The sequence below is a fragment of the Lissotriton helveticus genome, chromosome 8 (assembly GCF_964261635.1).
Source record: "Lissotriton helveticus chromosome 8, aLisHel1.1, whole genome shotgun sequence".
Classification (NCBI taxonomy): Eukaryota; Metazoa; Chordata; class Amphibia; order Caudata; family Salamandridae; genus Lissotriton; species Lissotriton helveticus.
In genome coordinates this window covers 1,175,161,098-1,175,187,686 of record NC_136069.1, presented here as the reverse complement: position 1 = coordinate 1,175,187,686, position 26,589 = coordinate 1,175,161,098, and the positions used below count along the sequence as shown (strand labels likewise).

Below are 26,589 nucleotides of genomic sequence, written 5' to 3'. Positions count from 1 at the left end.
TTTTAAGGCAAGTTAACTCTGGATATCACTGAAATTGTTTGGGATGTCATATCCAATACCCTTGGCTACCTGGAAAATCGATGGCTATGTTTAAGTCTCAGAAGAATAGTTTTATTTAAGCTTAAATCACCAATCACTTATACAGTGCCAAACAAACCCCACAGACATCCGAACGCTTGAAGCAAAGTGCAAAGATAATAACATCAAACCACTGGATATTAGTCAGTCTGCTGAAACATTAAAAGTTGTTCTTGGCTCGTGGGAAATCAGGACGGCTTTGAAGGTCAACTAGCAAAGAAACTGAAAGATTATTCTCCAGGTGAGTCACTGTAAAAACTTTTAAAACTGGACTTCGAATGCCTTGGTCAATGTAAGACTATTGTGGGGTTTGGTTAAAGTCTTGAACATTTCTATCTCGAAAGTCTAAAGGAATCCCAGCAGTAAAGGGGTTAGTAAGACATATCAAGAAGTGAAAGGTGTAATCTTGAAAGATTTTTTTATCTTAAAAAATAAAACCTCTACACCTTTTTTATTGGTCACAAATGAAGATGTCACAATCCGTCACCTATCATAAGTTATGAAGGACATTGAATTAAAAATATGAATTACAACTATTTCCTGTCCATAACAGTCACCCCTGTGCAGAAACTATTTTTGAGTTTATGGAAAATGTGGTGTTATCTATAGGATGAAAATCTTATCTTTTCATACGAATATATTCACTGCTTTTCCAAAACGAGTGGACAATACCCATGTATTTGATATAACAATCATTTTGACCACCAAAAACAGTACGGGGGTGATCCTTTGGGATGCCCTTAGCCCCTCGACTTTCTGTTATGTTCTATAAAGACTAGAGCAAGACACGGAATGCAAATAAAATGTGACTCAGAATCCAGAGCACTTTGTTTCTGCCACTGCCTTTATGCCCCTAAAACAACAGGTACAAGGGCAGACAAAGAGAACACATGTGCAAACCCTAACTGACGTCCATGGTCTTAAGGAACAGCTTCCACAGCATTTCTGGCATAACAGGAGTGTTGTGGTGGCTTGGAGGATGCGGAATGTTAGGAATGGAAAGTTTTTGGTAATGTGTGGGGATTCCGTAGTGGGAGGGCTGAGCAGGGAGTGGTAAGAGGGCAGGCTGTGATCACATTCGGTACTGCTTCACTGGTTGGAAGAATAAAACGACACTTTTATTGGAATTTTTCAATGTGTACCTAGTTAACGGAAAGGGTCAAGAACACACATGACAAAACCAAGCAGTATTGTGATACCAAGAATAAGACTAAACCAGCGAAGGTTCGGGTGGGTGAATCAGTGAATTCATGCAAATCGACACAGCAAGGTTTGCAAGGGGGGGTGTCAATTTTACGAACCAGTGGAAGTGTTAAGTAACGGCCATACGTTGAGCGATGGAAGGGCATGAATCTACTGCATGGTGTGTTGAAATATGAGGGTCGTTGAATTGATGATTTGGGGTAGTGACGGGTGAAGCATGACAGCTGCGTCATATATGATGTGGATGTTTTGGGCAATAAGTGACTGTAATCTAGATGAGGCAGTGGGGAATCACCTACTTCTGATAATATGGAAATATGGAGATAAAGACTTCCTCGAACATAATGCAGCACGCTGCTGCATTTTAACACGCATCCGCCACAGGATGAAAGCTGGAAACGTAAAGTGGAGAAGGCGTCAAAAAAATACTTATCGTTTTTACAAGCGTCATGTTGGCGCAAAGGTCCAATTTGAGTCGCTAACAGCAGGCGCACCGAAATAGGGGCAGTGTCCACACAGGAGTGGCTGCAACCGGATCTACCCTGGCTCGCTCTCTGCAGTGCGGATGCTGCCCGTGGGCCCCCACGCACAGGCTCGCGCAGTAAGAGGAAGGCTCAATGTGGTAGCAATGCACCGACGAGGCGTGAGCATGGGCTGCGGCGAGAACCGAGTGGGTGGCAGCACTCTAGCAACAAAAAAGCAAATGTGCGCAAGAAAGTGCTGCGATCGGGAGTTGTGTATGCGTGCACAAAGGAAAAAAAAAAGGGCGCACGCAAAGCATTGGCCGCGCGGGCACCGAAAGTGAAAGTGATCGCAATGCACTTAATTACCAGTGACGGAGAAAAGACAGATGGCGGCTGCGCACGTGCACGCTACTGCCAGCTTGAGGCCAGCAAAAGCCTCTGGTAGCACTTTGAAAACCCCCTTACTAAAAGTCGAGCTGCTCTAGGCTCGACCTAATAATGGGGATGCTAAAGAACTTGAGTATTAATGAGATCCGCGCTGCACAAATAGCTAATGTAGTGCAATTTAAGCAGCTACCCAAGCTGGCATTCAGGGATCAAAACAGAAGCAAATATTATCCACATGATTTTCAAAAGTTAATAGGGACACAGTGCTTTACTATTCCTCTGCATTACAATTTAGACCAACGTTGTCCATGAACACCAAATAATACATCAAACAAAATTCAGAACAATAAGGGACTTTCCTCCAAGTCAATCAATCAATCAGGATTTATAAAGCATGGCTAATCACCCGAGAGGGTATCCAGGCGCTTGCAGGTCCTGGAGGCTAATTCGAACAACCAGGTCTGGAGGGCCATTTGAAATTCCGGAAGTGAGGTGATGGTTTGAAGTGCGTGGCACTGATGTGAATATAATGACCTGAATTTACCCGCATGGTCAGCTGCACTCCATGACTTACCATAACCGTAAGGCAGGTGTGTTCTCAGGTAACTGCTGGGAGAAGGAGGCGAGGAACTGACCGGAGACAAAGGGGGAGAGTCTGTTTCCTGCTGTGAGAAACCAAAGAAGATTTGCATAAGATAAACCAAGTTAAGAGAAGTACAAGCAGTAGGGAAATGAATATGCTACTTACCAGTATGCATCTGTTCTTGGCATGTAGGGCTGCTGACATTCATATCTATAGCATAGATCGCCGCCTAGTGTTGGGTCCGGATGATTGCACATTGTTGTCCTGGAAGAGTCTTCGAAGTATCACGAGATAGGTGGCTCCTCCCCTGGACTACAGTGCGCATGGGCATCGACTCCATCCTTAGATTGTTTTAGCCATTGTGGCAAAGATGGAGTGCAGTAGTGTAAACGATGACCATGTCTAAGAGTAAGTGTAAGAAGAAGAAGTCTGCAACCGCTACGGGCGCCGGGGAGGAGGGCGGGCGATATGAATGTCAGCAGCCCTACATGCCAAGAACAGATGCATACTGGTAAGTAGCATATTCAGTTCGAGGCATGTGGGCTGCTGAATTCATATCTATAGCATAGAATACATAGCGGTCCCTCCACTAGCGGCGGCTGCCCGTGCCAGTTGCAGAAGTTTGAAAAAGTGTTCTAAGAACAGCCTGTCCTACAGCTGCCTGCTGTTTGGAATGCACGTCTACACAGTAATGTTTAGTGAACGTATGTGGTGTAGATCATGTGGCTGCTCTACAAATGTCCTCCAAAGGAATATTGCCTAGGAACGCCATGGAGGCCCCCAACTTGCGAGTGGAGTGGGCCCTGGGGGGACCGTTAAAGTGTGCTTAGCTTTGTGATAGCAAATCTGAATGCACTTAACGATCCATCTGGCTATTCCTGCTTTGGAAATGGGGTTGCCGAGAAGGCAACAAAGAGCTGTTGTGTCTTTCTGAAATCTTTTGTTCTGTCAATGTAGTACATTAACGCTCTTTTGACATCAAGTGTGTGGAGCATTCTTTCGGCTACTGTCTCAGGGTTTGGAAAGAATGCGGGCAGTTCGATGGTTTGATTGACATGAAACTGCGACACCACCTTCGGAAGAAACTTAGGGTTAGTGCGCAGCACAACCCTGTTGGAATGAATTTGAATAAATGGCTCTTGTACAGTGAGCGCCTGCAGCTCACTAACTCGCCGTAGAGAAGTAATGGCAATGAGAAAAGCCACTTTCCATGTTAAGAATTGAATCTCACAGGAATGGAGAGGCTCAAAAGGTGGGCCCATCAACCTGGTGAGGACCACGTTGAGGTTCCACACAGGAGCTGGCGGTGTCCTGGGAGGGATGACGCGCTTCAGCCCTTCCAGGAAGGCTTTAATGGCCGGCACTCTGAAAACGGAGAGATGCTGCCTGTTTTGGAGATAAGCCGCTATGGCGGATAAGTGTATCCTAATGGAAGCATATGCTAGATTGCATTTGTAAAGATGTAACAAATAGCAGATGATATCAGGAATGGATGCATCTAGCGGGTTGATATTGTGGTCAGTACAGTAAATGACGAACCGCTTCCATTTCGCTGCATAGCAAGCTCGGGTAGTGGGCTTTCTTGCCTCCCGGATGATGTCCATGCATTCAGGATGCAGATTAAGGTAGCCAAACTCTAAGACCTCAGGAGCCAGATCGCCAGATTGAGCTGTTGCGGATCTGGATGCTGAATGTCGCCATGGTTGTGCGTCAAGAGCCTGGGTGTGAGGCGCAGCCTTTGATGCGGCACCACGGAGAGTTCTAGAAACGTGGTGTACCATGGTTGGCGTGCCCACGTTGGAGCAACCAGGATGAGCGTCATCGAGTGTTGCTTGAGCTTTCTTGCCACCAGCGGGATGAGAGGTGCTGGTGGAAAAGCGTACGCAAATCTGCCTGACCAGTTCATCCATATCGCATTGCCCTGCGACTGTGGGTGAGGGAACCTGGCGGCAAAGCTTTGGCATTTTGCGTTTTCCCTTGTGGCAAACAGGTCTATCTCTGGATGACCCCACTGCTGGAAGTACGGGCGAAGTAATGATGGATGTAACTCCCACTCGTGCATCTGGTGACTGTACCTGCTGAGCAGATCTGCCATCTGATTGTCTTTGCCCGGGAGGTGTTCCGCCATGAGGAAGATGTTCCTCTGAATGGCCCACTTCCACATGCTCTGAGCCAGATGAGACAACTGTGGAGAGTGTGTACCTCCCTGCTTTTGGATGTAGTACATGGCCGTCATGTTGTCCGTCCGGATCAACACGACTTTGTTGCACAGATGTACTTTGAATGACTTGAGCGCCATGAAGATTGCCATCAGTTCTAGGTAGTTGATGTGCATCTTCTTTTGCTGCGTCGTCCATAGTCCCTGCACCGTGTAGTGGAGCACATGAACTCCCCACCCCTGGAGAGATGCGTCCGTCGTCAGGATAATCTGTGGCACAGGCTCTTGAAACGGTCGGCCCTTGCAAAGGTTGTGTGGATTCCACCAATGCAGAGAGCTGTATGCCCGACCGGTCACCAACACTAGGTCTTTCAATTGGCCGTGAGCCTGATTCCACTGACGTGCCAAGCTCTCTTGAAGCGGACGCATATGCAGTCTCGCGTGCGGGACTATGAAGATGCAGGAGGCCATCATGCCTATCAACTGCATGAACACTCTCGCAGGAAGTGAGTTTTGTGGTCTGAACTTCAGGATTAGCGACTGGATGTTGCCTATCCTCACTGGGTTTGGCTGAGCCGTAGCCGCCAAAGTGTCTATCGTTGCGCCCAAATACTGCCGCACATGGGCTGGCTGGAGGTGCGACTTTGGATAGTTTAGTGAAAATCCCAGACTGTGAAGAAGGCGAATAGTGTGGGACATGTCGGCCGCGCACTGCTGGGCTGACTTTGCTTGAACAAGCCAGTCGTCCAGGTAAGGGTAGACATGGACGTTCTGTCTCCTGAGGTGCGCCGCCACTGTCGCCAGACATTTCGTGAACACTCTGGGGGCTGTGGTCACCCCGAAAGGAAGGACCTTGAATTGGTAATGCCTGTTTTGGATGGTGAACCTGAGGTATTTTCTGTGGGAGGGGTGGAGTGGGATGTGAAAGTAAGCATCCTTGAGGTCTAAGGTTGCGAGGAAGTCTCCCTGGTTTAGCAATGGAAGAACCTGTTGCAGTGTTAGCATGTGGAAGTGTTCTGAGAGAATGTACTGTTTCAGGGGCCGTAGGTCTAGAATCGGTCTGAGTGACCCGTCCTTTTACGGGTTTAAGAAGTACAGGGAATATACTCCTGTGCCTTCTTCCTCCACTGGCACGAGCTCTATTGCGCCTTTTTGCAGCATGGCAAGAACCTCCTGCTGTAATAAGTGCAAATGCTCTTGTGACATAGGACGGTGTTTTGGGGGCATGGTGGGTGGAGCGGCAGTTAGCTCTAAACAATAGCCGAACTGGATAAGTTGCCTGACCCACCTGTCCGTGGTGATGGAATTCCACACTGACAGGAACCGCTGGAGTCTCCCCCCGACAGGTGTTGGATGGTAGGGGGGCAGTGACAGGGAGTCACTGTTTGTTGGTGGCAGAGGAACGGGAACTGTTGTTGCCTCTGCCTCAGCCCTTGGAGCTGTTTCCCCGGTATCCTCCGCTACTCTGCTTGGGGTAGGATGACTGCGCCCCACCTTTGTTGAACTGCGTCTGCTGTGACATCTGGCCTCTGGTAACACCTTGATTGCCTGAGCGACGAAAAGTGTTTCCTCGAAACTGCTGGGACTGGAGAGCCCCCATGGACTTGGCAGTCTCAGTATCCTTTTTAATCTTTTCCAGGGTGGTATCTACCTCTGGACCAAATAACCTGTCTGGGTTCACCGGCTGGTTGAGGATGGTCGTCTGTATCTCAGGCTTGAATCCGGAAATTCGGAGCCAAGCCTGACGCCTCAACATCACGCTAGGGTTGATTGCCCTTGCTGCTGTATCAGCAACGTCAAGAGCACACTTTATAGCAGCATTGGAAATGAGCTTGCCCTCTTGGACAAGCATCTCAGCTCCCTCCTTGAACTGTTCTGGCAGGTGTTGCAACAGGGTCTCTAGGGTGTCATAATGTGCCCTGTCGTATCTGGCCAATAGTGCCTGCGTGTTTGAGATGTGCCAGATGTTGGCTGCCTGAGCTGCTACTCTTTTCCCTGACGCCTCCAGCACTTTTGACTCTTTGTCTGGGGGAGGAGCTTCACCCGTAGTTTGCCCGTTTGCGAGCATTAGAGACCACCAAAGAGTCCAACGGCAACTGGTCCCTTATGTATGTTGGATCGCCAGGTGCCGGTCTGTATTTCTTCTCAATCCGAGGGTTAACAACCCTTGACCTTGTTGACTCCTTAAAAATGTCCGCAGCATGCCTGAGGACCCCCTTTAGCATGGGAAGAGTTTTCACAGTTTTTTCAGCAGTGGAGAAAGTGTCAAAAAGGAAGTCAGCCTCCACATGGTCAGCATGCATATCAACATCATGGTTCTTAGCTGCCCTCTCAATCAAAGCATGAAATGCAGTTGAATCCTCAGTGGGAGACGTCTTGACGTTGAACACCTGAGGGTCAAGGTTTGCCTGCTGATCCCCTTGATCACCTGCCTCCACCCATGAGTCCTGTTGCTCATCAGGCTCCGTGTTGGTTGGAAAATTGTACTCCTCGTCCTGCTCCTCCCCATCTTCTCCATCAGAATAGGTGGGTGAGGGTGTTGCACCCCTTACAGTCTGTCGAACTCTCGGCTCAACTAAGACAGGTGTGTCCTCTGCAGGTTTTTTGCGCTTTAGAGGAATCTTAAATGACTCCAAGGGCTGTGACGCCGTAATTTTCCTCTTCAAAAGCGTCAGTTTCCCGGTGTCGGCATCGATATACTGCTCCGACTGCTCTGACAAAGAGTGTGGTCGACGCTTCAAACCCCCTGCCGGGGGAGTCGACTTCGACACCACCAGGTCCGTGGGCACCGACCGTGGAGCAAAGGCCTTCGGCGCCACCTTAGGTGGTAACGTGAAGAGGATCGGCGTCGAAGCCTGTGGCGTTTGGACAGCTTTCTTCGCTGTGGAAGATGCCTTCGGTTCCGACGCAGAAGCCCTGTCCTTAAGGCGTTTGAGGGAGTCCGAGACCTGCTTCGTAAAGGAAGCGGATGGTTTCGTCGACCCGACCGATGGCCTCGGTCCCCCTCCAGGGGAAGACCCGAGCGTCGACGCCTTCTGTGTCTCCGATCGAGGCGCAGGAGCATCTTTCGGTGGTGCGCTGCGATCTTTGACCACGGCCTCCGACGTTGGCGCCAATGACTTTGGATCGGCAACCTTGACCTTTGGCGTCGGAGTCCCAGACTTTGGGTTCGCGCCCTTGGTAGCCTTAGTGTCGACAGGCCTCTTGGCTTTCGGCTCGACTGTCTTGTCCTGAGCGGCCTCGACTGCCTTCCTGGGCTTCGGGTCGACTGCCTTGCTCGACACCGGGTCGACGGCCTTTCGTGAGCTGGGCTCCTTGACCACTCTCGGCGCCGTTGAGGGGCCGACATCCTTCTTTGGCTTTGAGGCCTCCGAAGACGACGGCGTCGATTGGGGAGCAGACGTCTTCGGTTTCGATGGCGTCTCGGCCATCTTTGTCTTCGTCGACACCGATGGTTTCAGTTTCGGTTTCGATTTTGACAATGGCGGCTCCGCTGAAGTGTCCGTGGCCAGGCCGGAAGGCGGGGCCGTGGATTTTGGTGTAAGGTCTCAGGTAAGGCCATGTGGCGATCCCTCGACCTGAGCCTTAGTAAAAGTACGAACGGGGTATAGCTCTTCCTCCGAGCTATCTTCCATGGCCCCGTAGGCCTCTTCGTCGTCTCCTACCTCGTCGACGACTTACTCCACGTCTTGGCCTTCGGCGTCCGCTTCGTAGTCGGACTCGACGACCACCGATGGAGGTGAAACTTGAAGTTGAACTTGCTGCTCGTCCGCTTCTTCATTGACGAAGATGTCCACTGGTGCTGGAGCCGATCGCCGGGCCTTGAGGCGCGCCGCACGCCGAAGCTTGATGGTTTTCTTCGAACGAAACCTGGAACAGGCCATACAGTTGGCCTCGTCGTGGTCCGGCGACAGGCATTTGTTGCAAACCGGGTGGACGTCGATGTGTGGGTATTTGGATCCACACACAGGACAGTGCTTGAACGGACTCCGCTCCATGCCGTCGAAAGTCTTGCTGCGTCGACTGGGCCTCGATCCCCGAAGTCACACGACTCCCGGGATATCCGACTCGAAGAGTTGGAGTAAGTCGGGCACCGAACGCAAACAATACCGACGGTTCGAAAAAGGCCTTTTGGCCTGAAAATAGTTTGTTTTGATCGATTCCGAACCGGAGTTAACGAAATCACATCCGAACCCAATGGCGGAAAAAAACAATCTAAGGATGGAGTCGATGCCCATGCGCACTGTAGTCCAGGGGAGGAGCCACCTATCTCGTGATACTTCGAAGACTCTTCCAGGACAACAATGTGCAATCATCCGGACCCAACACTAGGCGCGATCTATGCTATAGATATGAATTCAGCAGCCCACATGCCTCGAACTAATAAATACAATCAGCAACAAAATTAAAGACAATGATCTTCCTGATTTACTCAGATGCTCAAACGTTATAATAGTCTTACAAGGCTCGATTTACAGAGGTGTTTGCACATCCTAAGTAAAGTCTAAGTGTGCAAATACCAGTGCAAATTCACGTTTTTAATTCACAAAATATGAAGTTACGGTTGTAAATGTATCTAGACACATAAAACTACACCAGCATCATGTAATATCACTTATGACTTTGAGCAAACGTGCTAGAAGGGGAGGGATGCAGACCGGATTGCCTGCCTAGATAGGTACATTATTGGAATTTGCACATTTTGGCTTGTATATTCCAACCCATAATACAATCAGAGATTTAGTAATGAAAAGGGCCTGAGCAAGTCCCTATTCGGAGTGGTAACAGGGACAGAACATCTCCAAAATTACACAGGTGTAGGGAAAGAGGCTTTACTGCATGGAAAACATATCCCCAATGAAGAACTTAAAAAAAAGGTCGGTAAGTGCAAAGGCAGTTGTGCATTTTATTCATGCCTGCCTATTACTTTTACATGATAATTCCAAAAAAGTCGGACATTTTATCCAAACATAGACATACGTATGGGAGTACATTGCAGGCATTCTTGTGAACTGGCTGCAACATTTTGAGTTAGTAAACATTTTGTTACAGGATTTCACATACCATATTTCAAAAAATTTATAACATTTCCCAACTGGACAAAATAATTATTTTGTGATCATAACCCAGGAACACAATCACACTCCCCCCTTCAAATGAAAACCCAGATAGGAGAGTGGGGCAGAAAAGGAAGGTGGGGATGAACAAAACCAACCTCAATCAATAGTTCATACTCATAGCTAAAATTACTGTTATCTGAAAAGGATATTTATCAATGGATGTCCCTGCACAGGCTTAGGTGGGTCACTCAGCATCATGACTGGCTTAAAGAAGGGCACAATAAATAAAATGTGTAAACTGAACAATCAATCCCTGATATTCTCCACCAATTCACAATGACATGGATCCAGGAATACCTCTTTGACGTCAATGGGCAACATTTATCATGCCTTCAAATGTGTAAGATATGGGCCGCGAGAAGGATGCTTCAGTTAACAGCTTCTAGTAGTCCACTTTTAAAATGCTGCTAGTGACACCTCCTGCGTGACTTGGCCAGAGTCTGGCACTATCAAAACCGTGCTGCCAATCAGAGTCGCATCTCACCTGATATTGGCATCATGTACCATCAAATCGTTTTTGCTGGGGCTACTTCGCTCTGTCATCTTCAGAGAACTCACTCGGACATCGTGTAGGTAGAGGTTCTAGGCCTGCAGCCAGTTACCTGTGGATGTGAGCCCATAGCTAGGCCCTCTCCCTCAAAGAACTTCTGGATGGCGTGACTAATGTGTCATCATTAAACAGTGAAGACGGGGCACTCAGAAGGAAGACATTCGCAGCATCTATGGTAACCTCCAGAAGTCGGGGTTCTGTGCAGGACCCAGGCAGGATCCATACTCTTTATGCATCTTAATAGCAGATTCTAGCCTTATGACAGATGTCTCAAGACATGAGATGTGATTTGCCACCTCTTTAACTTGGAGATCCTTGTGTCCACACACGCAAGTGTGGCGTCCAAAAAATGACTTCTTTCTTGATGTTTTTCATTGTGCCTTGAAATTCACACAGCGATGCCAAAATGAAGGATTCCTTGTGCCGAGGTTCACATTTTTGTTGCCATATTAATTACTGGAAACCACCTATTTTCTTCTTTTTTTCTGGAAGTAGTGTCTAGAGATTTAAAAAATGCCTGCTTTTCAACCCTGACCTTTTTTTTCTAACTGGTCCTCTTTATGGTGTTATCTAGCTCACACTGCCCCAATACTCTGTGTGTTCTCCCCCTGAACCGTCACCCTCATCTTAGATGCAGATCAAGGCAGTCACAAAAGAGTTGCCTTCACCCGGGCACACTGGCCCTTACACACCAACCTTCCTTACTGCTGCCTCACAGTCTTCCCCTGTGCCACAGACCTTGGTGACAAGAGGAATATTAGAGCAGCAGCTTAGGTATGCTCCCCCCACTCAGAAATGTCACTCCCCACGCTGTACTTTGTATGTTTCTGCTTTCAGGTCTGGCAAGTGTGGCCTCCTCAAGCCAGACATCCAATTCTCCTCGCCTAGCAGCCAGCCAGCACCATGTTAGATTCAGCTTGTCGAAGCAGGGCAAGCTGCTCTGTCTATCTGCAGCCTGCGGTGTCCAGCCACTCCAGCAAGGGTTCTTCGAGTTTCAGAGAAAAACCCCTAAGGCTCCTGGCAGGGGCGTAATGCAGAGCCCCGCAGTGCGGGGGGGACCCAAGGTCTAGGGGACCCCCTCAGCAAAGCACTGTGGCGGGAGGCACCCTCAAGTTTTGTTACGCCAGTAGCTCCTGGCACCTTGTTGAGCCAAATTTCCAACTCCATACGTTGCCTGGGGCTCGAGATAGGCCTGTGCCAGAGATAAAGAGTAATGTGACCTCTCAGTGATCCCATGACCCCACTTTATTTGACACCTCCTGCGGTGTGGGGCTGGTTAGAACAGTTTTGCCAGGGCTGATTTTGGTTTCCAGTCTGGCACTGGCTTAGTGGCGTAACGCAAAATGATATAGACATGTCTGCAGAATGTGAAGAGGGGTCCCTGAGTCTCCCATATCTCACGAATATTAGGTTGATATTTGTCCTGATGAATAGCTAATAGATCATTGTTATGACTACACGGAAGCTACAAACATGTTGACCTATAGCTATCTAAGATAACTAAAGTCTAATAGATAGCACCACACATTTCTAATATAAGTAAGAGAACTTGTTCATTAAAGTTTTTACTAAGAAGTACCTCTTTCCCTATTTTTAACCTTACACCTTCACACCTCAACACCAATCTACTCCTTAAGCCCCTAAACCTGCACATCACCAAACGGCAGACAAGAAGATCTCCAGCAAAGAGCCCCCATTGAGGGTGCCCATCGGGCCTTGCAGCGCTGGCCCGACGAGGAGCAAACACCCTATGATGAAGCATGACACCTAACCAGGTGGGTGAGGGCATTTTATTCTTGCAGGGTCACACCCACTGCGTACCCTACAGAATAGTTGTTGACCCACATAGATACTCATTCTTCTTTAGTAACTGCATATCCCACATACATTTATTAGATTATTTGGAGCACGTATGCTGGACCTTGATGTGCTCTACGTCACTCCCTTTGTTAGTCTTAATATACCATCACACAAATAAGAAGGGGAGAAAGGTACTGCTCCTTTTCCATCCTCCCTGTCATGAACACACTAAAACTACAAAACGAGGCAAAGGCAGAGGAGGTGGGGGTGCAAAATATTTTGGACACCTACCTCTTCCTCTTTTTCCTCATTTTGTGGATCTTAATATCCATGCTAATGTGGGCTCCACCAGTTAGTCACCTTCGTGATTTCCGGAAAGATCATTATTTTGCCATTGTCCACTCTATAGTCCCCTTTCTTCCAAGCCAGGTCCAGTATGTGATCAAGGTCTTTGTAATGTAAAAGCCTGGCCACCACCTGCTGTGGTGGTGTGCCCAGTGGCGGGTGGCGCGTTGGAGCTCTGTGTGCCACCTCCAGGTTGCAAAACGGAGAGAGGCCCTTTGCGGCAACCTCCTCGCGCACCCATCTCTCCAGGTAAGTCAACAGGTTTCTCCCCAGTATGCCCTCCAGTAGTCCTATTATGAGGATATTTTTCTTCAGTGATCCTTTTTCAACATCTTCTGCTCTATTTCCCAGACTTTATCACTCATCGCTACCATATCCGAAGGGATGTCTATTATCGTTCTCTCCATTTTCGTGACCCTTTCCGCTAGGCACCGGTGGTCATCTTTCAGGATGCGCAGGTCCGCCCCTAGTGTATCGATCTTTGTTTCCAGGACGTCGCTGAATGTGGTGATTGTCAGAAGGATGTATTGTAGGGTGGGGCTCCTCAGGGGGTACCACCTCAGGTGCTGTCACCGTGTCCGCAAATACACTTTCAGCAGGAACATTCATGATCAGGCCTTCCGTGTCTAGGTCCTTCTTTCTGGTAGCTTTACCCATGGTAGAGAATTGGAGACAGGTGAAGGGAAGTGCTTGGAAGATGCCCGTCTCCTCGACATGAGTTTACTGGTGTCCCCGTATGGTAAAAGCGGTTGTGGTGATACCAGGGCCACCCCATCCAGTTGCCAAGATGCAGAGGGAGAAAGGTTAGGATGGCGCTCAGAGTCCTCTTCGTGTTGGTGTCTAGGCCTTGCAGTGGGCCACAAGAGAGCGCTCTCTGTGCAGATCAGACTGGACAGTATGGGCACCTCATGGGCCGCCCCTTTGGTCTGTGCTAGGAAGTATGCAACACAGTCTTTGTGGCCTGCTGGGCCAAGGTTCTCCGTGGCTTCCACACGTCGCTGCGGGCTCTCAGGTGTCAATGGAAGGCTCTAGCAGCCCATGCAGCGAGCCCCATGGGTGCAAGTGCATCCCCAAGCGTCAGCGCTCAACAGCACTTGGAGATGGGGCACAATGCACCACTCCACCAAAGATACAGGCTCAGGTATTAGGCCAAAGTGAAAGCGAATATTCCCCCCCTGGGCCAATTTTACGCTCATCTTTATGTTCAGTCTATTCTCCCAAGTCTCCATTAAGCAAGGGCATCACCGCGACTTGTCCCTCAATAGGGGCTCTGGAGGTATGGCACTCACCACTCTCGGGCTCAGATACAAAGCAGCAGTGTGACGTCATAGTCAATGCAGTACCCCCGGGTATGGAGTGACCGCTATGTTCGCTGAACTGCTGCACACTTTTTTGTCTTCCCCACTAGGAGTCAGAAGTCAGCAGCAGTCTCCACTTTTACCTTCCCAGTGGCGGGCAGCTTTATGTCAGCCTGCGTCACAGTTCTCCCATCATCTCCGTTGTCCTCCCTTGTGAGGATACAGTTGGAGCTCAGTCGCCCAGTTGAGTCTCAGGTGAGTTGCCGCTGTCGGGTGGTTCAGGGCCCAAGGTGTGTCAGATCTCATCTCCTCTCTTGGCTGCCCCCACATGTCCGCACCCCCGGTCTCCTTCGGCTCTATTGCTCTCTAGGCAGTTGCGAGCAGCAGCAGTCCCTGCCCAGATGCCTCCTACAGGGTCCGCCAGGTTGGGAGAGGCCTTGCTCATCAGGTTCACGCCTTCAGGTCTTTTTGCACTTGGTCCCACAGTGGGCTACTCTGCAGTGCGAGTCAGAGAGTCAGAGGGGTGTTGGGCGATCCACGGCCGCCATCTTGTTATCGTCGCCTCGCGGGATCCTCTACAGGTCAGGCATACTCTTGACTCACCACAGAAAAGAGTAAGGGGTAGGAGGAATATATATCCCACTTCGACCTCCTGTGATGACCTAAACACACACCAAAGAAGTAAGACTCATAAAAACCAGATCGCTATGATCTATTGGGTACTGGGGGAGATAGCCAGGTGTCAAACTGCCCTCACACACAGTAAGCTGTGTAATGCTTTATCATAGGGTTGCTAACAAACCTCCACGGTAGCGAACGCTGGAGGTGGAGCAATAGGGAGGGGGAAGACAATACAGCACGAAGGTGTTCCAGCACTGGAAGCAGGTCTCTGCACACTGCCTATCACTTTCAAATTCTCGAGCATCCTGATCTAAAAAAACAAGTTAAAAGTGGCTTCTTAAACAAATCTTCCGATTGCACCGGATGAACTGATAAGGGCAAGGCATTCCACAGCTATGGCGCTGGGTAGCTAAAAGAGCTCCTACCGAGCACACTTTCTTTACCTTTGGAACAAATCGCCAGCAACTCCCCTGCTGATCTTAGATTCCCTGAGGGGACATATGGCTTTACTAGCGACTGAAGATATCCCAGCCCTTTGTTAGCAAAAGTTTTGTGACAGTAGCAGAATGTATTAAAAGGATCTCTAATTAACTGTCAGTCAATGTCATTTTCTAAGCATGGCCCCAAAAGTCAAACGCCCTGGCAAATTCGGAGCAAGGCGTACCATAGAATTTTTCACTCTCTGAAGTCTTTTGATCTATCCCTGAGTGACTCCAAGATACAGAATATTGCAATAATCTAGTCTTGATATGACCAGTGCCTGGATAATCGTTTTTTTTTGCCGACTCTGTCAATAGACACAAGATTTTTACTCAGCATCTTGGAGCAGTCCAAAGCATTTTCCTGCCACTACAGTGACTAGACTGTCAAAAGACATCTTATCATCAAGCCAAACACCAAGATTCTTGACTTTAGGTTCAGGTGCAGTAGCTGAGCCCAGGTCCTGACGCCACCATGAAGTGGACCAGATGTTTGCTTGATTGCCTAAGGTCAGAACCTCGGTCTTCCCAGCATTGAGCATGAGACAATTCAGGTTGCCGTATTCTTTGACAATGTGATGATAAGCTGCGTGTCATCCACATATGAAAAAATGGCACATCCATGGCCCCCAAAGACATCCTCCAGCGGTTGCATGTACACATTAAACAAAGGTGGTCTCAAAGAAGAGCTCTGCGGCACACCTTGTTTCACTGGGAACCCTTCTAACGGATGACACTTGAAAGGTCCTGCCTTGCAAAAACGAAGCGATCCAGCTCAATGCTTTGTGTCCCACACCACAGTTCCAGAGCCTCTCAAACAGGATGTTAGGGGGTACAGAATCGAACGCACCACTAAGATCCTATAACAGCAGCACTGCGGAATCACCAGTGTCCAGAATCTGACGAACAGCCTCTCCTGCCAATAACACGGCTGATTCAACACTGTATACCTATGCAGCAGGTTATGGCTGTCTAAGAAACTCGAGAGCTGTTTATTAACAAATGTATCTGTTATCTTGGAGAAGGTCGGCAATAGAGAAGCCCGACGGTAATTTTCTGGTTTGGTGACATCCAATAATGTTTTTTACAATGGCACTACCACCGCATGCTTCCAGAACCCGGAAACCTGACTTAACAACAGGTAGCAGTTCTACAGTTCACCCAAAACTGGGTTAACCACTTCCCTGCCTCTTTCCACAATGGTGAGGAAGCTGGATCCATCGGTGATCCTGACTTCACTGAAGAGACTAACTCAGTGATCTCCTCCGACTCAATGGGTCTAAAGTTCATCAGCCCCCACACTATTCTATGAATAATCAAACCAGGCCCTCATACATTCAGTGTCTCTGGCTTTTGCTGGGAAAGTGTCATAAAGTTAATATATATCATGCGGATGGCCTCTTTGGCAGCAATGAGTGCTGTTTCTGTACTGTGGTTGGGCCAGAAGCGGGACTGCGTGACATCGAGGAGCTTGTGGTTTCCTTAGGTGGTCGGTGAGGAATCGGTTGACTAGCTTCTCTAAAACCTTCGCCTGGTATGGTAGAAGGGAGATGGGCTTGTAGTGGAAAGTGTGGCTGAGTCAGTGGATGGTTTCTTGAGCAGGTTTGTGATGGTGGCATCTTTCCAGGTGTCTGGGAATGTGAGTGAGTCAATGGAAGCATTGATGATGGTATTAGTGCTTTGTTGAATGTTAGGAGTCCTTTGGTGAAGGCACAGTGGGGGCACAGGTCAGATAGGGCCCCTGAGTGAATGATCCTCATGTGGCAGCGATTTCGATGGTGCTGATGATGGGCTAAGAGTTCAGGGTTCATTCTGCAGTCATGAGTGATGGGAAGTTGAGTTGCAACGTTGTGGAGGTCCAGTTAGGGGTCAAAGTTGCTGCATATGGAGGTGGTCTCGTTGCATAAAAATTCTGAAAGCTTGTTGCAAAGGTCCCGTAAAGGGGTGATATTGCTGGAGGAGGCAGGAGGTGCGGTGAAATCTTTGATAATGGTGAACAGTTACTTGCTGCTGTCAGTGCCAGCGTTAGTGCAGTCTGCAAGAGCTGTGCGCCTGGTGTTCCATATCTGCTGATGGTCTTAGGGCTGATTTGAAGATGTCTTTATCGGTGGTGTCCTTACTTGTTCTACATTTGCGCTCCAGTTGTTCGCAGTGTTGTTTCGTTAGCCTGAGTTACTCTGTGTACCAGCCGCCCTATGCTCAGGCTCTTGGGGTTGGGTTGCTTTTGAGGTAATCCAGGGTGTCAGTGCAAGCTGTGACCCAGCTATTGAGGTTCTTGATGTCTTTCAGCAAATTGCTGGTGTGCTAGGACGGGTACGCAGAGAAGGCGAAAGCCTACTCCTCTTTTGTGATGTTTTTCCATCTGCCATGGGCAGTTCTAGTTGGAGATAGGTCTGTGGGGGTGCAGGGTTGGTATGCTAAAACTGATGAGGGCGTGGTCTGTCCAGGTCATAGTTGCTGGCTTGGCGATGCGGATCTTGATAAAGCAGAGAAAATTAGGCCCAATAGGTGTCCGGCGGTGTGGGTGGGTTTGGTAACCTACTGGGTGAGGCTTTTGTAGAAGAGCCATAGAGTTTGGGTTGGTGTGGTCTTCTAGGTGAAAGTTAGGGTCTCTGAGGAGGAATAAGGTGCTGGCGTTGATGATGAGGGGTGTGACTAAGTCTGTGATGTTAATGGTGAAATTGTTGCGGGGTCCTGGTGGTCTGTATAAGAGGGTTCCACTGTGGAAAGGTTAGCTGTAATACATATCTTCAACATGAGGTGTTCCATGTAGCTGGTGGGGGTGTCTTTGTAGGTTGTGCAGCTGATGGTATCTTTGTATATGATAGCAACTCTACCTCTGGGCTTGTGCTGATGGTCTTGTCTGGAGAGCTTGAAGCCAGCGGGAATGGCTCTAACGATGTCTGGTTCAGAGAATGGGTGTAGCCATGTTTCTGAGAGGAAGAGCAGGTCTAGAGCATAACCGTCCAGTAGATCCCATATCTCCAATGCGTATTTGGTGAGCGAGTGGGTGCTGAGGAGCACGCATGTGAGTGTGGCATGTTGCGTGGCTGATGTTTGGTGTGTGGGAGCATGAGCAGATTGTGGTTTGTGGGGGTGAGCAAGTGGGATGGTGTTGGTGTGAGAGTGGTGGGTGTACAGTGTGGGAGAGTGTACAAGAATCTGCAGGAGACACATGTAAAGGCTCCTTCTGTGATTGGTGCAGTGTGGCAGCAGTGAGGAGAACAGAGGCTGTGGTCGAGTGTATGGAGGAGCACAGCAGGGTAGCGGTGGGTAGGGGAAGAACCAGAGTTCCAGCTGTTGGGTTGACTCAAAGCGCTGATGGGTGCATTTAGGCCTGCCATTGGCGCGCTGTGGCACATCTGTGCTGCAGCCGTCATTAAGAGCAGGGTTCAGAAAATCAGTGATGTCACTTCCTGAGCAGAAGGGTGATGGGAAAGGAAACCCTCTTACCTGGCTTCTTCTTTTAAAGACGTTTTTGACAAGAAAAAAGAAATGTCAGTTTCTGTGTAGATGGATGATGGGAAATCCAGTGATGTCAATTCTTGGTCAGGTGGATGACAGAAAATCCATCCAGTGAAGTCTGCGACGTATTGCATTATTTGCCAGATATTTCTGCCGCATTTAAACCTTAATAACATAATATTAGATAGAAAGATAATTTCTTTTGTTGACAAATTCTATGTAATCCTGTAACCTAGAAAATACTTGCAGCTAATCCGCAATACAACTTTTAAACTGTGCTACAGTGGTTATCGCTGGTCAAAACTCCTTTAATTTTAGTTTTATCACAGCAAATGTCCCAGGGGTTTTGTACAAAGTGGGTAATATATTTGTTGGATCTCCACAGATGATGTCCTCTAGAAACCATGATATTGGCCATAGCAGGTCAAGACACTATTTTAGTAATGTAGCCATGTCTGCATGGTCTTGTTATAAAAGACCAAATTGCAATCTCAGCTGTCCATAAATGAATGAAGAAGAAAACAAGTTACTTACCTGTAAACTTTGGTTCCCCAGTATTGGTAACTTTCATAGATTCCCATGATTTGTATCATTCCCCGTCGTCGGAATGGGAGCCTCGGTAGTATCACAGCCATAGAAACAAAAGAGAAAAATAGGCCTAGGCCTCATCTCATTTTGTATCCTATCACCCTCTTTGTGTAAAAGAGACCAAACTTTTGTCAGGACCAATCAGAGCAGCCTCACCCCATAGAACCTTCCTGAGAGAGCTCAGAGCCTCAGATTTTCGTAGCCGTTGTGCAAACCGCCACTATCTCTGTAAAAAGACTGAGCTTTCCCAGGGGAGGAGGGTGGGCGCATGGGAATCTATGAAAGTTACCAATACTGGGGAACCAAAGTTACAGGTAAGTAACTTGTTTTCTTGCCCCAGTATTAGAACTTTAATAGATTCCCATGCTTTGTATCAGAGTAGCTAGCAGTAAATCACCAAGACACATTTTGTAGATACATGGCATCACATAACCATATAGCAATACTTATAGCATAGCAAAACAAGAAACAAAATGTGCTCACCAGGACAGAGGGATTGTAAGGAAAGCTCACCTCTCAATGAAAAAGATTCCGTAGAACTGCTTGACCAACAGCCGCGGCGTCTCGTACTGCAGACTCCAGGCAGTAGTGTTTCGTGAAGGTATGAGTACTGCTCCACGTTGCTGCCCTGCATATGTCCTTAATGGCGACTCCAGAGAAAAGAGCCACAGACGATGCCACAGACCTTGTGGAATGTGCACGGACTTTTCTGTCCAGTGGCTTGCCCGCCTCCTGATGGCAGAATTGAATCGCACTGGAGATCCAGTGGGAAATGCCACTCTTCGCCAAAGGAAACCCCTTCCGTGGTGCGCTGTAGGACACAAACAATCGGGATGATTTTCGAAAGGGTCGTGTGCGTTCTAAGTAGAATTTCAAGCATCTTTGAAAGTCCAAAGAATGTAATGTGCGTTCCGCAGGCGTAGAAGGGCGTGGAAAGAAAGACTTTAAAATCAAAGGTTCATTCAAGTGTAACTCAGACGGCACCTTCAGAATACATTTCGGATTGGTGCGAAGGATAAGCACATCTTTTTTTGAATTGAAGGAATGGATGCACTATGGAGAGGGCTTGAAGTCCACTAACTCTTCTCGCTGATGTTAGAGCCAAGAGGAGGGCAAGTTTCCAAGACAGGAATTTCAAGTCCGCCTTGGGCACCGGCTCAAACGGAGCTTTCATGAGTTGAGCCAGGACAAGATTGAGCTGCCAAATTGGCGGAGTAGGGCGAACCTGAGGATACATCCGAAACAAGCCTTTCAAGAATTGTTTAACAATCCTAGAGGACCATAAGGACGGGCCTGAAGAATTGCGCCGAAACCTTGATATGGCTGCAAGATGTACCTTCACAGACGAATGTGCCAACCCAGACTTAGCCAATGATAGTATATATGGCAAAAGTTGATGAGGCAGAGATTTGTAAGGATGGAGACCTTGCCTTTGACACCACAGGCAGAACCTCTTCCATTTCGCCTTGTAAGTTTTATTAGTGCTTGGTGCTCGAGCCTGGGACAAAACTTCTCTACCCTCCTCTGGGAGATTCAGATGACGGAACTCTCTGTGTTCAGGAGCCACGCTGTCAAGTTCAGCGATTTCAGATCCGGATGGAACACCTGCCCCATATTCCTCGTTAATAGGGACGGAATTGGTCGCAAGCGAATTGGATGATCCTGGGAGAGTAGTAAGAAGGAGTTCTGTGTACCAGAATTGCCGGGGCCACGCCGGTGCAATGAGAATCATCTTGCATGGTTCCGCCTTCATCTTCCTGAGTACTCGTGGGATGAGGGGAATTGGCGGAAAAGCGTAAAAGAATGCGCCGTACCAGGCAATCGAAAGGGCGTTCCCCAGAGATCCCTGAACTTTGCTTGCGTAAAACCGGCATTTGGCGTTCACCGGAGAGGCAAAGAGGTCGATGGTCGGTGTCCCCCAGACCGAGAACACACTCTCCAGAATGGACTGATTCAATTCCCATTCGTGATTCACCTCTGCCTGGCGACTCAGGGCATCCGCCGTGACATTGAGAGAACCTGCCAGGTGTTCGGCCTGCAAATTGATCCTGTGAAGAATCGCATAATCCCAGATTCTCTGAGCTTCTTTGGACAGAGTTTGCGACTTCGTTCCTCCTTGCTTGTTGATGTAGTGCATGGCCGTCGTATTGTCCGTCCGGACCAGCACTGTTTGATTTTGAACTCTGGGAAGGAAAGCCTGAAAAGCCAACCGAATGGCCGTCAGCTCCCAAAAATGTATATGGCACTGGCGCTGGCCTGGACTCCAGTGTCCGCTGACTTGAAGCTCTCGGAGCACTGCTCCCCAGCCTTCCAAAGAGGAATCTGTAGTCATGATCAGGGGGGATGGTGAAATCCTGAATGTCAGACCTTCTGCGATATTGTCTTTTATTAGCCACCACTCGCATGCCGTTCTCATTTGTGGCGTCACCAACACCTTGTCGTTGAATGATCCCTCTGCTTGGCACCATTGTTTGTCTAGCTCTTCCTGCAGAGGACGCATTCGCAGTCTGCAATGCGGTATTAATGGTATGCAGGATGACATCGACCCGAGCAGGGACTTGTATTGTCGGACTGAAAGGCATTTCTTGCTGAGCACCTGGCGAGCCGAGACGATCAACTTTTGTTGACGTTCCTCCGAAGGAAGAGCTGTGCATTGCGTTGTGTCCAAAATGGCCCCAAGGAACCTTGTGGATCTGGAGGGCAGCAGAACTGACTTGTGTTTGTTTAGCTGAAGACCCAGGTGACTGAACAACTGGATGCAAGTTGAAACGGCTTCAGAAGTTTCCTTGAAAGATGGAGCCTTGACGAGCCAGTCGTCCAAGTAAGGGAAAACCTCCTGCTACTGGTGCCAACACTTTGGTGAATACCCGTGGTGCAGACCGAAGGCCAAACGGAAGTACCTTGAATTGGAAATGGCTCTTGCCCACTGTGAAGCGTAGATATTGTCTGTGAGCTGGGTGTATCGGTATGTGGAAATACGCATCTTCCAAATCCAGAGACGCCAAATAGTCGCCTGGGTTCAAAAGAGGAAGTATATCTTGGAGAGTGACCATCCTGAAAGAGAGTTTGATGAGATAAGTGTTGAGCTCTCGTAGGTCTAGTATGAGGCGCCAAGTCTCTGCCGTCTTCCGAACCAGGAAGAACCTGAAATAAAAACCTCTGCCCCTCTGAGAGAGACGTACCGGTTCTATTGCCCCCTTGATGAACAATTGGTGGGCTTCGAGGTGGAGCAGTCACAGATGGTTTGTGCGGTTGGCACCCGGAGCTCTTGTTGGGAGGAAGATCTTGGAATTTCAACGTATGGCCACTCTGAACAATATTCAGGACCCACTGGTCCGATGTTATACACTTCCAGCTGTTCAGACAAAAGGATATCCTGCCCCCCACTGATGTGACTGGGAGGGGAGGAACAGTAGGTAGAGCAAGGAGGCCGCTATTGCCTCTTGGCATTGTCGCGTCCCTGGCGGTTCTGATGCCCTCGCTGAGGTTGGCGAGAGAAAGACGCCGATTGTCCCTGCCGTTGATTTGAATATTGAGTCTCATAAGACTGCGAAGACTGCGAGGAATATCTCTGCTGGGTGTTGCCTCTATAAGAAGAGAAACCTCTGCCTCGTGCACCTCTAAATGGGACCTTACGATAGTTCAGTGATCCCAATGACTTCGCCGTGTCCGTATCCTTCTTTATACTTTGCATGGCATCATCAACATGCTTACCAAAAAGCATCTCCCCATCAAATGGGAGGTCCAGGATTTTATTTTGGACCTCCTGACGAAACCAGGTGGCTCTCAACCAGCCCTGACGGCGTAGCACTGCTGACCCTGCTAAGGCACGAAAAGCCGTGGAAGCTATATCCATAGCACAGTCGATTACTTCGGAGGATGATTTTTCTCCCTCCATCAGGACTCTCCTGGCCTCTTCCCTCGCGGAGTCTGGCAGTCGTTCCACAAATGGCTCCATGTCACACCACATCTGGCGATCGTATCTGCCTAGAATGGCAAGAGCATTTGCTGCTCGAACAAGCAAGCTGGCCATGGAAGAAAACTTCTTACCCACGTTATCCAGGCACCTACCGCCCTTGTCCGGAGGTGTAGTCAAAGGCGTTGATGGGTTTTTGGATTTGCTTTGAGCGGCCTGTGAGATCACCGAATCAGGCTTCGGCTGCCCAAGAAGACAAGCTGGATTTCCCTCCGGAGCCTTATATTTCTTTTCCAGCCTGGGAAGAACCGGGATAACAGTGGCTGGATTTTGCATGATTTTGATCTCTTCATCCCACACATGTTCAATTATGGGAATGGATTTGACTGATTTTCTGTATTGTTCTTTGAAGTCATACAGGAAACATTCAGACTGTTCCCTTGTAATTGGTAGTCCAAACCTCTTTGACGCTCTCTCCATGAGGTTATGGAACCCACCTATATCGACTGGAGGGGAAACAGAAGTATCTCGACCAGTGGCGTCTGGATCCTGTAGTCCACTGTCACCGGGATCCAAGTCTGGGTCCTGCAATGGATCAGTCAATGGATCCACCTGTACTTCCTCATCAGAAGAGGTATCCTGCTGAACGGTATTGGCGGGCTCAGGATCCGATGTCCAGGAAAGGACCGTTGGTATGACCACTGGTGGCGTGAGAGGCACCACTTGCGAAGCAGGCAGTACGACAACTGGTTGCGCTTGCGGCAACACCTGAGGTGGAGGTTGTGCAGGCTGCATTGAAGGTTCCGAAAGAAACCTGGTTCTATAGTCCTGCAGCATCATCTGTAGATCAGAGACTAGAGAGGCCGGCATGGCCACCATGTCCTGTCCTAAACCTGGTGGACGTCGCTCCTGAGGAACATAGTGATGCACCTGTTGGTCATATGCATGCTCATAATATTCCTCTGTGTCAGTCTCTTGCAATTTCACATTTAAATCTGAGGGACTGTAGGCATCACCATAATGGCCTCCATCTTCCTCCTCCTCATCCGACTCGTCATCCAGAAGCATTGTCGGTGGAAGTGACGAAACCCGTCTTGGAGACGTCATTTCAGGTGTAATTTTCAGCTTCTGTATAGGAAATTGCAGTTTTTGACCCGTCGACGACCTCGTCGACGGAGCCGTTGTCGACGGTGCGGCAGTCGTCGACGGTATCGTCGATGGAAACGTCGACGGCACAGCGGACCTCGTCGACGGAGTCTTGGTCGTCGTCGACGGTATGATTGTCGACGGTTTCGTCGACGAACTCGTCGTCATCACCATCAGTGTCGTCGTCGAAGTCGTTGTTGTCGTCGACGTAGTCTTCGTCGACGACGAGGCCATCGACAGCACCTTCCCGGAGACCATCATCGTCGACGAACCAGATACCTTAAACGACGACGAAGTCGTCGACGTCGAAACCGCTACCGACGACGATCCCGTCGACGGAGCCAAGGAAACAGCGGAAATTTTCATAGAAGCAATCTTCGTCGACGTACCTGATGTTTTTGTCGTCGACGGACGCGGTTTTCTCTCAGGCACGGTCCCTGGATTGACTGTAGAGTATTTTTCACCAGTCTTTTCCTTTTTAGACAGAGAAGAAGTGATAGAAACGTCCTTTTTGTCCTTAGTGGCTGTAACCAATCCAGCAGCCTGTCCCTGCCTCTACTTTTCACTTCCGTGAGGAGATTTAATGGGACTAGCTCTCTCAGACCTGTCAGAGATCTTATGAAGGGCCTTGATAGGGGGCTCGGCTGAAGAAGAAGGAGGAGACCTACCCCTCTTCTTGGATCTGTGAGAGGAAGCCAGAGATGTTGAATCCTCTTCATCTGATGAGAGCACCTCCTTCCGATACTTCATTTTCTGAAGCCAGGTCAATAGCCGGCCCTCTCTGTCCCGAAGTGTCTTGTAGAGAAGGTTCTACAAATCTTGCAGTCAGTGGCCTTGTGGTCCGGGTATAAGCAATACATACAGCTTTCATGCTTATCTTCTACAAAAAGTCGCTTTTTTCCACAAGACACACAGGACCTGAATAAGGCCTTCTTCTCCTTGTCAGACATGTCTTAATTGTCGTTGAAAAGTTGAAGAAATAACTAGAAAGAATGAGAAAACTGAGCAGAGCTCAGTGGAGACTCCCTAGCACAACGTGCGGTAGAAAAATCTGAGGCTCTGAGCTCTCTCAGGAAGGTTCTATGGGGTGAGGCTGCTCTGATTGGTCCTGACAAAAGTTTGGTCTCTTTTACACAAAGAGGGTGATAGGATACAAAATGAGATTAGGCCTAGGCCTATTTTTCTCTTTTGTTTCTATGGTTGTGATACTACCGAGGCTCCCATTCCGATGACGGGGAATGATACAAAGTATGGGAATCTATGAAAGTTCCAATACTGGGGCAAATAAATGAAGAAAAAGATGCACTTAGCACAAAAACAATTGCTCAAGGAGGATGTCCAGGTGCTAAGTAGGATGGTAGCTGGCATGCTGACAGACAAGCCAAGTCTTGAGTCCTTTACAAAGATTCAGATGATTACCTTCACACAGAATATTGAATGGGAGATAGATAGGTCCACAGTTTAGGTGTCAATTATGATCTCCCAACTCGTTTCTGACTAGCAATGAATTGAACTGAATAACAGTAGAGCATCTGAGGAACACAGCCTCCGTGCAGGGGCATAAGGATGAATCTTTGGTTCTATGAATACTGGGCCTTGTTGTAAAAGGCCCTGTGACAAAACATAGAACTTTGATGGTGAGAAGACGCTGTTTTGGGAGCCAATGCAACTTCTTCAGATGAGGAGAGATGGAACAATGAGACGGAAGGACCAGTAATAATCTAGCCTCACAATTCTGAATTTTCTGCAAACTTGATATAGGCTCAGTAGGAAATTCCAAATAAAGAGATTTGCAGTAATAAATATGGGACAAAATGATGGCAAGAACCAGGGAGCATCGTGAGTCAATAGGAAGCAAGGGAAGCAAGTGAACACAAGTGGAGGTAATAAAGCATGCAGAAGTGAGAATGTTGATTTGCTTCAGGTATGAAAGCTTGATATCAAAGAAAAAAAGAAAATTCCTTGCAGATTCCTTGGGAGTATGAGCTTTACCCAATTATGGTAGGAGACCAAATGAGAGAGGCCCCTCCAAAGAGCAATAACTCAGTTTTATTTCCAGAAAGCTTGAAATACAGGTTTTTCATCCAGGATGCAATTGTCAACAAGCAAGAATTAAAGTTCTTAAGAGAGGCAAAAAACCTATGTGCAAACAAGACTTTGTGTGGCGGTTCCATAGGACAGTACAGAGAAGCTGAAGCTAGAGTCACATAGATATTGACTTATGCGGGGCTCAACGAGGAACCCTGAGGGAGTCTGTATATTACAGGCTTAGATTTTAAGTAGTAGGGTGTCATAATAACCACTTTGGAGTGACTGGTCAAGATGGATGAGAGCCACTTAAGAGCATGAGCTTAAATCCTGATTGAGTGTAACTTGTGGCATAATAGG

General features: G+C 48.4%; 1 protein-coding gene across 4 annotated transcripts in view; it reads right to left on the bottom strand.

Moving 5' to 3' along the window:
• Positions 1 to 26,589, bottom strand: part of REPS2 (RALBP1 associated Eps domain containing 2) — a 1,083,293-nt gene that overhangs the window by 659,680 nt on the left and 397,024 nt on the right. For 3 of the 4 annotated variants that reach the window (XM_078658107.1, XM_078658105.1, XM_078658106.1), the window contains one exon: positions 2,707 to 2,797. In XM_078658107.1, coding sequence (XP_078514233.1) covers positions 2,707 to 2,797 — 91 coding nt within the window. The remainder of the gene's footprint in view (positions 1 to 2,706; positions 2,798 to 26,589) is intronic. The other variant, XM_078658103.1, reaches the window with a different exon arrangement.